The sequence below is a fragment of the Bufo gargarizans genome, chromosome 6 (assembly GCF_014858855.1).
Source record: "Bufo gargarizans isolate SCDJY-AF-19 chromosome 6, ASM1485885v1, whole genome shotgun sequence".
Lineage (NCBI taxonomy): Eukaryota > Metazoa > Chordata > Amphibia > Anura > Bufonidae > Bufo > Bufo gargarizans.
This window is the reverse complement of record NC_058085.1, coordinates 122179060-122194424: the sequence shown is the minus strand read 5'-3', so window position 1 is coordinate 122194424 and position 15365 is coordinate 122179060. Positions and strand designations below refer to the sequence as shown.

Here is a 15365-nt window from a genome sequence, read left to right as displayed (position 1 = left end):
GCCGGTGAGTCTTATAGGGCGAAAAATACGGTAGTTACTAAAACAGACCTGTCAAGAGAGTTGACTGATCCTGTTTAGGCTCCTTTCACACCTGCGTTCAGGTGTCCGCTCGTGAGCTCCTTTTGAAGGGGCTCACAAGCGGCCCTGAACGCAGCCGTCTGGCCCTAATGCATTCTGAGTGGAGGCGGATCCACTGAGAATGCATCCGTCTGCCAGCGCTCAGCCTCCGCTCCGCTCAGTGAGCGGACACCTGAAGGCTGCAAGCAGCGTTCGGGTGTCCGCCTGGCCGTGCAGAGGTGAGCGGATCCGTTCTGACTTACAATGTAAGTCAATGGGGACGGATCCGCTTGAAGATGACACCATATGGCTCAATCTTCAAGCGGATCCGTCCCCCATTGACTTTCAATGTAAAGTCTGAACGGATCCGCTCAGGCTACTTTCACACTTAGAAATTTTTTCTAAGTTATAATGCAGACGGATCCGTTCTGAACAGAGCCACCGTCTGCATTAATATGAGCGGATCCGTTCAGAACGGATCCGATCGAACGCTAGTGTGAAAGTAGCCTTAAAAAGTTGGCTGCTTTGGACAATCTCTTTTTGTTTGGATCGTCCCCCAATGATAAGACAGTCATAGTGTGCACCACTGTTTGAATCCTGACAACCCCTTTAACCCATATGGTCATTACAGCTCCCACAGGGTTTCCCACACTGCTTTCCCAGGCTCTTGAATGGCAGTACCACCTGGTTATGTAAGAATGTGGAGTGGGGACATGTGCCTGGGAATATATATTTACTCTCTGTAGTAAACTTAGCCGAAATATTTGCATCTTCCCACCACAGGAAGCAATTTACTCATGTGAGTATAGATAGTTAGCATTACCGGTTGTATTTTACGAGATATAAATCAGGCCAGCATAATATACACTGATAGAAGCCGAAATAATGGCTGGTGACATAAATGACACGACTGCATTATTTTCAAGAATCCCTCCAGGAATATTCAGCACAATGCCTGAATGCAGCACATATGCTGAATGTCCCCCAGTAGTGTAAAGGGAAACAGGCTAATTCATTGTATATGTGGTGTGTTCCCCTTCTACAGGTTTATGTAGAATTGCTTTTCATCTCAGTACTTAGTACTTCCCAGCACGTGCACGCACACCTTATGTCACACACACAACATATGTCATCTCTCGAAAAGCCGCAGTCCAGGAATACATATTGAAAACTTATTTAAAGGGACAAAAAAATAATTCCATCATATCTCCATTTGATTGTTTGCTGTCCTTTCTGTCTGGGAAGAGGCTGACTGCGGCATTCTCCAGTCCGATGATCACCCATGTCTAGTTCTGGGAACCTCCAGAAACCTTTCTTTTCACATGTATTAATGGGTCATGTAATTGCGCAAACTGATGGATTATGCCTAAGTGGGCGGAGCATGGCACAGCGATATGGCCATTGACGTTCTCTTAATCTGTGTCATGCTCCGCCTCCTCAGCCTCTACACTAAGCATCACAAAGTATGTCAGCTCTGCTCACGTGGTCCCTTACAAAAGTATCTATGAGCCTTGCTTCTATAAACCTTGATAATCCTTTAAAGTAGAGGTGGAGAGAGGTGGCCACATCAGAAATAAAAGAGGGTTGCCTTTCCTGGTGCTTGTTCATTGCTACTACGTTAGCCACCCATCCCGGGACGTGAGCAACTAAGGCTACTTTCACACTTGCATTTACCGCCATAGGATCTCAATACCGGAGAAAAACGCTTCCATTTTGTCCTCATTCATTGTCAACGGGGACAAAACCTAACCGAGCAGAACGGAATGCCCCAAAATGAATTCCGCTCCGTTTGATTGCCCTCCCATTGCGATCCGTCCTTGCTATGTTAAAGATAATACAACCAGATCCGTTCATAAAGGACGCAGATGGTTGTATTATCAGTAACGGAAGCGTTTTTGCTGATCCCTGACAGATCCAGCAAAAATTTTAGTGTGAAAGTAGCCTAAAACTTTTTTGCCCCCACACTGCCACCTCTTGTAGGAGAGAAGGGTGCAATGACCCCCTTCCCTAGTTCTCCCTGCCTCTGTGGACAATGGAAGTCCAATGCAGTTGGAGATGAATGGGGCTGATATCAGCAGAGTCCCCCACCATTTTCAGACACTCCCCTATGTTCCTCCAGCATTTCATATAGACTCTTCTTCCTTGCACGTTACAGGCCTTCATCAACCTGTATGGCAAATGTATATATGGTGCATATGGGATGAATTTAGCAATATAGCAAGCTACAATAAATATTGGCTTTATACGTAATGACAGTCGAAGAACGCCGCTCTGTGCATCTCCTCCAGCTCCCTCCCACCCTTTGTCTTGCATTTCCTATACTTGCAAGGCCATTTGGACCAGGGCAGGATTGAGAGTTGCTTGCACTGGCCTATGTATATATTGATATGTTGGTGTAACAATAATAATACTAAATAACCACTACAATTCTGCAGTGGATGAGTGGCTAGAAGTATGCAGAGAGTCTCTTTGTATCTCCTTGAACATAAACACATGAAAACAAACACTTTCCAGGAATGCAAAGCCCATTGTTAACACACATGCCCCATACTAAACACCCACCCACAGACAAGTGTACAGAAAGTGCCGGGGGAGGTGTCATTGAGGCCAGGGTCTCTTCTCTGATCTCTTGGCCCCTCTGTGTACACACAGTGGGGGGGTTGGGGTCAATAAATACTAGTATTTAGAAGAAACCTACTCCTCCTCCTTAGGCCTACAGATAAAGAGATAAAACACAAAGGTAAACCACTTATTTCATCTCTGTCACCCTGCAAGCTAGGTGCTACCCCCTCCACACACAACCGCCCAAAACAAGCTATCTACTGCTCCAATCTGGTTGATAAGCAATTTCCTCCATAGCCACAAAAAGGCACAAAATACCAGCAGTGCAATGTACAGAAAAAACAAACCATCTGCATGAAGAAAAGTTAAAACCAGTTTGTACATTGTGTGGACAACTGACTATACCTAAGCTTCAGGATGTGTTAATGTGGTCATAGACTAGCTAAAAGATTATTCACATGACCGTGTCCATGAACAACGGATCACACGTGGATGGATTCCCTTTTTTTTCTCACTGCCACACATTGACTGGTTGAGTCTGTTAGGACATGCACCAAGTTTCTCGCAATCGGGCCCACAGATCCTTAAAAAAATAGTAGTTTGAATATCCCCATTGAATTGTATGGGTCCACATGCTGTCCATTTAAAAAACAAGGAAAAGTAAAACAGATGTGTGAATAACCCTAGATGATTGTCTACCGACAGCTCTCTTCCCCGACTCTGCCATAAGCATGCGTGTTTAGCTCAGATGAAAATTTGTGGTATAAGTGGCCACCATGTATGTAGCTTATCTCTAGGTAAATCCAACCTGGCCATCCCTTGTTTCTACCGTCAGGGCACAGTCTTGCTGCCCCCATACACTACCCCCATATTAGTCAATGGAAGTGCTTCTCTGCAGTCACACTACAATATTGGTTTCATAAGTAACGCGCCAATGTTATAACAGTGTCAAATTGCAAAAGCATTCCAGTGACCTAAAATTTTTGTGGGCACATTGGGTTGAACATATGTCACTCAAGGTGTTCCTAAGGGATGAAACTTTCACACGAACGTTATTGTGCACCACTAGCCTAACTTAACCTCAAACCTCTTGTTTTTTCAGGACCATAAGTACCAAGACTAACGATCAACCAGAAACCCCATCAATTCAATACAAATAGCATAAATGGTGAATAAAAACACATTATATTAGAGAATGAATTGTAGATAATGAATATAATTCAATGAGATAATGAGCATTCATTACTGAACTGTGGTTGAATAATGTAAGATTGGGAAATCATCAAATGCATATATTGCCATATTCAACCAGTATTCATTTCTCATACTTAAAAATATTCTTCCTGTGAAATGTCAAAGGATATCCAAGTATCAGCTATAAAACTGTAAAGTGGTTTAATCTGTTTTGGCAGAAAAACCACATATACCTAATGGGTCACAAAAATATCAGCCTCCAGGAGTGAAAGGGTTAAACCCGAGGGCACACTATAAGATCATCTTCCAAACAGGATCTCAGAAGGGAATATCTTCACTTCTCTCCTATGCCCAAGTGAGGGATCCTTATTAAAGGGAATTTTAGCCAGGCCCAAAGAGAGAATGGGTACGCTTATACAAGAGGAAGAATTGTGTTATCATCTAAAACCCTGGGCTACGAGCCTGTTTAGTGAGGCTGAGAATGTCTTTTATTTCTTACTAGCATAATGGCCCTATTGTGGAGAAAGACCAGGAAAAGTGCTATCGTACTGTAGACGAGAGAGATACTACAATAGCTTCCAGGGTGTGTGGAATGAACTAGTGTTTGGAGAGGACAAAATAAAGAAAAAAGAAAAAAAGGTTACAAAAACACTCCCAAGTACTTAGTCACCTTAATGCGATCCCACAATACAATACTATCTACAATATAATAAAGAGCTACATCACAAATTTAGGTTAGTGAGTACCGGACATCTTTATGACTCCTAGGCCAACGTAAATAAGCTTACGACCAACAGCGAATTAATAAAGTATATAAAAAACTATAATAACACTAAGCTTCTCTATTCTAGAAATAGACGCAATCCTCAATAGCAGATTTTCCAAGTGCCTACAGAAAGCATAAAATCTGACAAATATGCATACATTCACACACATATAAACATGGCAAAAAAAAAAAACACCTTCAGAACCAGTGCAACGGCATTTATCCTATGTTTAAGGATCTAGGTCAAGCTTCATGAAAGGAACAGCATAATTTTTTTTCCACCTACGTACAATGGTTGGAATGACTCCAGTGCTGGTTTCGGATTGGTGTCCCAAAAGGATGAATTGTCCCAATTCCTTTATCCGACATGATACAGGCCCTGTTCTGTCTGTAGAAATCCATCATGTGATAGTGCGTTGGGCTGGTACCCAACCCTGGTACATCCACGTTTTCGTACATCGTAAATAATGCCACCGGAAGACCATAAATGTGTTAAAAATATGTTTCAAATCTTTTTTTTGTTCGTAAAAATAAAAAAATATATATGTACAGTATATATTTAAAGGATTAAGAGGATTTAGGAGAAATCCAAGAAGAACAGCATATGGGGTTTATCAAACCAGTGGGAAGAGTAGGGTAGAGCTTCTGCAGACAGATCCAGAGGTAATATCTGATGGGAGATTCCTTTAACTCTCTGCATGGATTCCATCAAATGGCTGAAGAGGGGGGAGGGACATAGTGCAAAGTTTAAAACCCAAACCCCCTGGAGATGGAGGTAGACTGGCTTGTGGCTTGTATACAACCTTCTCAGGTTGCCTAATGTATTATAAAATTCCCTTTGCCCAGCTCCACGTGGTAGAACCTCTTATATCAGTTTTATCTCAGAGTCTTGATGGCACGGAATCCTCGGAAATCCTTCAGAGCTGGGAATCTACTCCATTAGCAGGAACAGGAGGGGTAGGTCAATTAGGGAGAGTGGCTGTGGATTAAACGGGTTGCCTGGCATGGTCAGCTCGTGTCTAAATAGAAAGTCTTAAATAAGGAAAATCTCTTTAGAGCAAGTGGGTGTCCATCTAATTCTCCTGTCAGATGCAGTCCTCAAAGAAGAGATTACATATGGATTTGGGGATATCCAATGCTATGGGAGATACAAAGCTTTTGATAAAGGTTTCCGAGATTTAAACGATTAGGAATCTCCTTGTGATGCTGTCTTTAGTTAAAGCATGCCAGTTGTGGGAGAAGGGAAATCTTTAATAGGTACAATCCCGGATGTAAATACAAAGCGCTGGCTTCCAGGATTCAATTGTAGGTCAGATCTCCTTATACAGAGTCCAGCAGGAACATTAAGATTTACTTGGATTCTCCAGAAAGAAGGTTGGTGTTGTAGTAACTCTCAATGATATAGAATGGCGAAAGGTACCTGATGTGAGGAGAAACAGGTCCGGTAGCATAGGGAGATCCCAGATTACGAAGACAGGCTGGTTGCTGAATTCTAGAATAGAAGATAGGGGATCCTGGATCTCCTGTGGGAATGTCGATGGGAGGTAGGTGCCATCGCTGTATCTCTGGAGGTTCCTGGGTGTGCAGATCCTGCAGTTTCCTCCGGTAGTACTAGGGATTCCTGCTTCTTGGATTGTAGTGTCACATATGCACACTGCTCAGTGCTGCAGACTTCTCTGCTGTCTCTTCCCCCCTCCCTTTTCCATTCTGATGGACTGAAGGCAGCTGAGCCCTGGAAGTCAACACCCTCAACCCCCCTCCTCCTAACTCTTAACCTATTCCCTGCCTGTAGTGACACACCAGTCAGACCCAACAAAGGCCTGTCCTTCCCAAATCCAAACCTCATATGTATTGTTTGGGAGCAAGCAATGATCTAAATGCCTTTCCATCACTACCCCCTTCATTTGCCTAATATCATGCATGTGACCTCTCCCTGAACCTCTGTTCTCACCTCCAAATGACCCAACCAGCTTCTTCTCCCAGCTCATGACGTCACAGACTTTCCCACCCCCTACTGCATATTTTGAAATGGACTGACCACTCCTTCCGTGACCCCTCTGCACTACTAGGATACTAGTCTGGGATACATCACATTGATGGTCTTGTCAATTATACACACACACACACAATTCTCAGACTTGATAGATGAGGACTCAGAGATAAGCACATGTAATTATACACATAAGAAAAAGCACAGATTGTAAGCTCTGTAGGCAAGGCATGCATCTGCCCACAATAGTAGATAGCTAATTGATCATCAAATAAGAACCTCAGGAATCACAAAAAACATGGTGCTTTGTAGCACTGGGGTCCTAGGCTAGAATCCAACAAGGGACAACATCTGTATGGAGTTTTTATGTTTCCCCTGTGTTGGCATAGGTTTCTTCCGATACTCCAAAGACTTACTGATTGTGAACGCCACTGGTGACAGCAAGCAATGATAATGTCTATAAAGCACTGCGGTATATGCGAGTGCTTTATAAGTGAGTAAAATAAAACAATATAAAAGTATGTTCAAGGCATTAGCTACATAAGTGACTTTCAGCAGATCCTACCATTAATATTACTTGTGAAGAATAATCATAATCTAGGCTTTCTCCCCACTAGGGGCTGACCTGGCATGTGGAGGTACCATGGGACCCTCATGTGGACCAAGGTTCCTACATAGTAATATTCATCTACAACAGAGCCCATGAGATCCACCTCAACAAGGACAAACCCACTTGCGGATCACTTATTTCTATGCTCAATCTCTTTTTAGGTTATTTCATAAAGGGGTTGTCCACATTAGACAATCCCTACTTGTTAGAAAGGTCTCTTAAAAATTACTTGATCAAAGAGAATCCCCTCCTGCTCTGAACCCCCAGTATCAGCTGTAATCTATTAGGGTATGGGAAAATGGGTTTTCTAACCTAGACATACATATTTAACTGTGTACAATGATAGCTGCATCTCAACTTCCACATCAAAGTCCCATTGATGGGTCTAGTGTATCTCAATCCTGCACTCCTCCAGTTAGAATTAAGATCTCGGTGAGTACTACAATGTTCCAACGTCTGCCACAGAAACTATTCCGCATAATTGTACTTCTAAAGCATGGCTAACAAGCTGAATGAGGGTGTAAGTGGCTGGAACTGAATGAGAATATCACTTGACTCTTGGTTCAAGCGCCAGTCAATTTAAGATTATTAAGTGCTACACTAAGGCCCTTTTCACACGGGTGACTTTTCCGCGCGGGTGCAATGCGTGAGGTGAACGCATTGCACCCGCACTGAATTTGGACCCATTCACGTCAATGGGGCTGTGCAGATGAGCGGTGATTTTCACGCATCACTTGTGCGTTGCATGAAAATCATAGAAATGAATGGGTCTGCGTGTAAATCGCAAGCATCTGCAAGCAAGTGCGGATGTGGTGCGATTTTCACACATGGTTGCTAGGAGATGATAGGAAGGAGCAACCCCATTAAAGTCTAATCACTGTATTATTTTCCCTTATAACATGGTTATAAGGGAAAATAATAGCATTCTTATTACAGAATGCTTACTAAAATGTGGCTTGAGGGGTTAAAAATAAAAAATAACTCACCTCATCCACTTGTTCGCGCAGCCAGCAACGTCTTCTTTCTTCTTCTTTCAGGACCTGCAAAAGGAACTTTTGCGACGTGAGCGCAGGGCCTGCTGAATGAAGATAGACTCTGTATTCTGTATTAAGAATGTAATTATTTTCCCTTATAACCATGTTATAAGGGAAAATAATAAAATCTACAGAGCACCTAACCCAAACTCGAACTTCAGTGAAGAAGTTCGGGTCTGGGTACCACATTCATTTTTTTATCACTCGCGCGCAAAACGCATTGCACCTGCGCGATAAAAACTGAACAACGTTACTCCCACATATGGTCTCCCTATTCAACTCCTTTTTAGCAGAAGAACCAATTCCGCAAACTATGCTCCACTCTTCTATTACAGTCATACCTAAACCAGGAAAAGATCCCTCAGACTGTGCTAGCTATCGTCCAATTAGTTTGCTAAATTCAGATCTTAAGATTTTTTACCAAACTACTTGCGAATCGATTAAGCTACTGGCTCCCTCAGCTGATCCACAAAGATCAGGTAGGGTTTGTCCGGTTCTGCCAGGCGGGGGATAATACCCCACGGGTGATAGACCTGATTGATGCGGTTAATACGGAGTCAACTGAAGCCTTACCCCTCAGCCTTGATGAGGAAAAGGCCTTTGACCATCTTAGCTGGTTTTGTATGTTTCACACTCAGAGAATTCTATTCGCCTCCTATGGCACATATCAATTTACCCCATGCCTGCTCCTCAGTGTTCCCTATTAAATGGGACCAGACAGGGCTGTCCCTTGTCCCTGCTTCTTTATATACTGAGTATTGAGCCCCTGGCCTCTCAGTTCTCGCCGGTCATAGCTAATATTAATACGCTCCTCAATAAGTCGAGACCCCTGCATATATCCTTACTGGTTCGTATAGCAGAAATCAAGATGTCGATCTTACCCAAATTGCCAGTTAGAGTACCGGCAGGAACTTTGCGCCAAATTCAATCTGCCTTCCTAACTTTTGTATGGCACAACAAACGACACCGTATTGCTAAATCGGTCCTGACCTCAAAGAAGTCTCAGGGCGGCCTCTCCCTACCAGATATAGGCCTCTACTACCAGGCCACACATCTCAGACATTTAACCTCCTGGACTACATTAAATTCCTTTAATAAATAGACAGAGAAAGAGAGGCTCTGGTTAGCCCCGATACATATGGGAGCTATGATCTGGGGCCATCCAGCGGACATTACTCCTCAGAGACCGCTAGGCCCCATGACATTTACTAAAAACCTATGGTTGACCTGCAAGATTAAATTTGGCCTCTCTACATTATACTCATCTCTTACACCATTTTTATTTACCCTACCCTACAACTGAGCAATAGTAGTGAATCAACTATGGCGGGCCCCTGGATCAGAAGTGGACTTTTTCGTCTTCATTACTTACGAAATCCCCTAATGAACAGTCTTCTGTCTTTTACAGATTTACAAAATAAATATGATCTACCCCCACCTCTAATTTTCACTACCACCAAATAGCCCATTTCTGCCATTCGTCCATCAACTCAGGATCACTACCCCCTCTTACCTCATTTGAGAAACTGTGTGTCTGAGGCCCATCAGTCAGAGGTCTCATTTCAGATATATACGATCTGCTTATCACCCAGACTTGCTTACTAGGGGGAAAACACTTATATATGCTGAAATGGGAAAAGTGGGTAGATAAGGAAGTCCCGTTGAACCTTTGGAAGGTGGTGTGGTCCAGAGCTTTCACTAGTTCATCCTGCATAACTTATAAAGAAACTCAACTGAAATTACTGATGCACTGGTACCACACCCCAGAGGTGCTACACACCTTAAACAGGAGAATCCCTAATGTCTGTTGGAGATACTCAGCCAGTGGTGCTTCCATATATCGTATATTTTGGATGTGCCCTTTAGTTGTGCCCTTCTGGAGTATGGAAGCCTCTGTGCTGCAGGACGTTCTGGGCCGTTCGGTGAGGTTAGACCCCCTTACATACCTATTGAATGTCCCACCTAGGGATGTGAGAAGTCACATCTCCAGGCTGCTCTTGCATCTTCTCACTGCGGCGAAAGGTTTGATAGCCCTCTTTTGGAAAAAAACACTCCTCCATCTGAGGTGGATTATAATTCCCGCATCCAGGAGATTCGCTCATTAGAATATTATACAGCCGTATCACAGGGGACTGTAGACAAATTTCTGCAGATCTGGTCCCGCTGGGATACCCACCACGATGAGCTGTGCTTGTAATGAAGGAGAGAACTCTGGGTTAACTACTTTCTTTTCCCTCCCCCTTACCCTTCTTTGTTTTCCCCCCTTTTCTTTTTACTTTCACCCTTTTTTCTAAATGGAATATGGATCGGTTTCGTCCATTTTCTCTGGCAGCTGATATTCTGTTATTCTGTATTTTAGATGTAATACCAAAGACATGATGGTGGAAAGTGAAAAATGTTTAATAAACAAAGTTAAAAAAAACTACTAAATAACGCAACACAACTGCAGTCAAAACTGACTGAAATTGCGTGCACACTCGCGCGGGTTTCTCGCAATGCACACACAGCGCATCTGGAGCAAATCCAGGACGCCCGTGTGAAAGAGGCCTAATAAAAACCAGGAAACATTCTTAAAGGGGATGTCCAACTCTTGACTCAAAATTAAGGGCCAAAATGTGTTTACGAAAAAGTTAAAAGGCCCACACACTTCTTCCAAGCAGTAGCATTCCAGCATTGATGGTTCTGTCCCTGCTGCTTCCTGCCCCCTGAGGACCAGAAGCGTGACCTCCCATCAATAGTCACATGTACCACTGCAGCCACTGAGGCCAGTGAATATTTGGAGCGATGAACGTGACAATGGACAATATACGTCACACTTCTATCCACAAGGGACAGGAAGCAGCAGGGACATGACTGTAGGTGCTGGAACAGAGCCGCTTGGAATAGGTGGGTGGCTTTTTTAACTTTATTGTAAGCACATTCCGGATCTTAATTAGTTTTCACTTGTGGTTGGACAACCTCTTTAAGCATTTTGTTATGTGAATGTGCTTGGCATACATATCGGGAAAGTACACACTGCATGTAGCTGTAGACCGCGTGAAAGCCAAAATAGCATCCTTTTAGCCTCCATCGGGGTGGTATATTGGCAAAAAAACTGGTTTACATTCCTTGAATCACATTTTTTATGTATTTCACACACTGCGTTTGGCTCGACAAGGTGTTTTGGGGGTCCGCAATACACGGGCATCGGCTGTGTGCATTCTACATCACGGACCCATTCACATCCGACGGTCCGCACCGCAAAATAATTGTGCTTCCGTGGGGTTCCGATCCGTGCCTCTGTTCCACATCTCCGTGATTGCGGACCCATTCAAGTGAATGGGTCCGCGATCCGTGATGCAGAATGCACACAGCCGGTGCCCATGTATTCCGGACCCACTGTATGCGGGCCGCAATACGGCCACGGAGGGTTCGTGTGCATGTAGCCTAAAGGAAAAGGACATGGCTGAAATGGGGCAATGCGCACCCAAACTGCACCAACCTATTGGTGAAAGGAAAGCCAACCTATGGGTGGTGTTAAAGGGGTTGTCCGGATTCAGAGCTGAACCCGGACATATCCCCATCTTCACCCCTCCGGCCCCCATGCTCCAATGCTCTACTTACCAAGCGCGATACAACAAGGGCGTTTTTGTTTGCTTTGGTACACTGCTAGGCAGAGGCTTCCGCCAGCAGTGTTGCCGGTTACGTCACCGGCTCTGATGGGCAGGCATTAACGCTGCCCTAGACAGTTTACAGGCTACCGAAGAGCTAAAGGCCGCCCATCAGTATTGATGCGTCACCAGATCTCCTAAAAATGCCATGCTCCGATGCCAAAGGAGAGCATCGGCGCATGATGCTCAGGTCAGAGGGGCCGGAGGGGTGAAGATGGGCATATGTCCGGTTTGAACGTGGCCATCCCCTTTAGGAGGCAGAACATTTATCATAGAGTAGTCCACTGTAAAAAATTTACCGCATCTTTAGACTGCCTTGTCTGACCTTACACTAATTTATTAGACAGGATTAGTAAAATCTGCCCTATAGTCTGGAGCACATTTTTATTTTATTTTTTTAAACACTGAGGCTAATGGACAGCATATATTGGATGCGTCCACTGGAGGTATACATTGAAGAATACTCCAAACGTATACATCCAATGTAAGGCTCTCACCAGATATGAACAGAGCCTAAGCAGGCATGGGATCCAGCCGGTTCTCTCCGGTTCTGCCGAACCGTTTGTTAAAATTACAGGCGGTTCGCAGGACCGGTGAGAAGCAGGGATCCCGACCCGGTCCTGCAGCTGCGCCTGCACCAGTGGCGTAGCTATAGGGGTGGGGGCGGAGCGGAAGCCGAGAGGAGAGGGCCGGCCGGCCCTGTGTGAAGCGCACTGTGCAGGGCAGCTGGGCAGGCGAAGTGAGGAGGGGCCGGGCCGGGGGAGCGGCTTCAGTTGAGGTGCGACGCAGGACTTAGTCACGTACCTCACTGTGACCTCCTGCGGCGGATCTCGCGAGATGACGCGATGACGCGGCGCGGGAAGGCACAGTGAGCGAGGCATTGGTGACCGCCTGTACCAGGATGCCACAAGCTGTGAAGGAGATAGAGAGGTAAGTTAAGTATTAATTATTTCTCCTAAGCAGGTGCCTACTCCACCTTCCCCTCATCCTGACCCAATGTTTAGATTCTTTTAGCCAAACAAGAGTTATGGATGGGGTTGATGACAATATTTAAGGTGGCCACACACAGGGAAACACATCTATTTTGCCCACAGAGTAAGAGCAGCTTTTTTAAGCGGTACTCCACTATGTAATGGCCCCTCTTTATTTTTAATGTAATGGCCCCCACTTTATTATTAATATAATGGCCCCCACTTTATTATTAATATAATGGCCCCCACTTTATTATTAATGTAATGGCCCCCTCTTTATTATTAATATAATGGCCCCCTCTTTAGTTATTAATGTAATGGCCCCCTCTTTGTTATTAAAGTGGGGGCCATTATATTAATAATAAAGTGGGGGCCATTATATTAATAATAAAGTGGGGGCCATTATATTAATAATAAAGTGGGGGCCATTATATTAATAATAAAGAGGGGGCCATTATATTAATAATAAAGTGGGGGCCATTATATTAATAATAAAGTGGGGCCATTATATTAATAATAAGTGGGGGCCATTATATTAATAATAAGAGGGGGCCATTATATTAATAATAGAGTGGGGCCATTATATTAATAATAAGAGGGGGGCCATTATATTAATAATAAGAGGGGGCCATTATATTAATAATAAAGTGGGGGCCATTATATTAATAATAAAGAGGGGGCCATTATATTAGTAATAAAGAGGGGGGCCATTATATTAATAATAAAGAGGGGGCCATTATTATTAATAATAAAGGGGGGGCCATTAGTATTAATAATAAAGTGGGGGCCATTATTTTAAAATAAAGAGGGGCCATTATTTAAGAGTGGGCCATTATAATAATAAAGAGGGGGCCGTTACAGTAATAACAAAGAGGGGGCCGTTACAGTAATAACAAAGAGGGGGCCGTTACAGTAATAACAAAGAGGGGGCCGTTACAGTAATAACAAAGAGGGGGCCGTTACAGTAATAACAAAGAGGGGGCCGTTACAGTAATAACAAAGAGGGGGCCGTTACAGTAATAACAAAGAGGGGGCCGTTACAGTAATAACAAAGAGGGGGCCATTATATTAATAATAAAGAGGGGGCCATTATATTAATAAAAAAGAGGGGGTATATATGGTGTATGTAAATATGTCGTGACTGTGTTGCATATATATGGTGTATGTAAATATGTGTCATGACTCGTGACGCGCTGCGTATCCACCGCTGAGTAGGGAACCTGTTGTTAAAAATTTGAATCCCACCCCTGAGCCTAAGCATTTATGACCAATGGGTATATTTTTGTAGGTTGGCACCAGTCATTCGGGGGCACCACCTCTGGCTGAAGATTTTTCTCTCATCAACTCCATACACATGTACACTTGGTTCAGCCGAGAGTCTATGTCTTCTCAATAGGGTGTGAAAAGGGTCGTATGAAATAATTAAAAATCTTGAGAAAGCCCCAGAATGGTCCAAAATAAAAAAAAATTATGTTATACTGTACTCACCTCTTTCTCCAGCACTGTTCTCTGTGCCGCTGGTCCGGTCCTCCTACTGCTGCTTACAACCTGAGGTAAGTGACATCATTTTAGACCATTCAGGGGCCAAACATCTGATACACATTAGATGGCCAGCCGGTCCCGCCAAAATGACCAGAATCGCCAGACCTTAGACTAATGTTTTTTTCCATAGATGAAACATTCATCAATAAAAGTAAAAATCATTTGGATCATTAGTGATAATCACTACATCTATAACCAGCTGAAGACGTTTTAATTTTCTAAAAAGTAGATACAGACATTATTTTCTTAATGACTTTATCATTAACCCCTTCCTGACAGCCTAATGTAAATTTACATCAGCAGTTGGGTATTAAACACCTGGGGCTAATGTATGCAATCGACAGAAAATTTGTAGTTTCCCCCCCAAAAAAAAATTCTCCAGTATTAAAAAAAACAAGAAAACCATACATATGTGGTATTGTTGTAATTATACTAATCTGGAAAATAAAAGTTACAGGTCAGTTTTACTGCATAGAAAATGCTCTAAAACCTATAAAACTGTTGCGGAATAGTTAAAAAAAAAAATAATTCCACCCCATTTAAACACTTTTTCCCACTTCCCTCTCTATCAGGCATGTCCAAACTGCGGCCCTCCAGCTGTTCCAAAACTACAACTCCCAGCATGCCTGGATAGCTTACAGCTATTAGGGCATGCTGGGAGTTGTAGTTTTGTAACAGCTGGAGGGCCGCAGTTTGGACATGCCTGTTAAAATCTACATGGTTTGCAACTGTAAATGGTGCCATTAGAAAGTACAACTTGTGTTGCAAAAAACAAGCCCTCATGTAGCTATGTGAATAGAAAAATAAAAAAGTTAGGGCTCTCAGACGGCTGGGAGTAAAAAATGAAAACAAAAAAATAACAGAAAATGGTCTAGGTCCTGAAGGGGTTAAAGACCACAGTTCAAGATAATGTTACCATCTTTGGGACAATCTGGACCAACTCTCATGAACGGTTGACAGTTTTTAGGTAATTGTTAGGAGTATATAGG

At 43.4% G+C, this 15365-nt stretch overlaps 1 protein-coding gene across 2 annotated transcripts in view; it reads right to left on the bottom strand.

The window, feature by feature from the left end:
• Window positions 1-15365, bottom strand: part of RARA (retinoic acid receptor alpha) — a 133275-nt gene that overhangs the window by 39751 nt on the left and 78159 nt on the right. Inside the window, exon 1 of one of the 2 annotated variants that reach the window (XM_044298116.1) lies at window positions 4870-6267. The exons of the other annotated variant lie outside the window; for it this stretch is intronic. Coding sequence (XP_044154051.1) covers window positions 4870-5038 — 169 coding nt within the window. The 5' untranslated portion in view covers window positions 5039-6267. Of the gene's footprint in view, window positions 1-4869; window positions 6268-15365 lie in introns of those variants that run through there. 2 annotated transcript variants of the gene reach the window in all.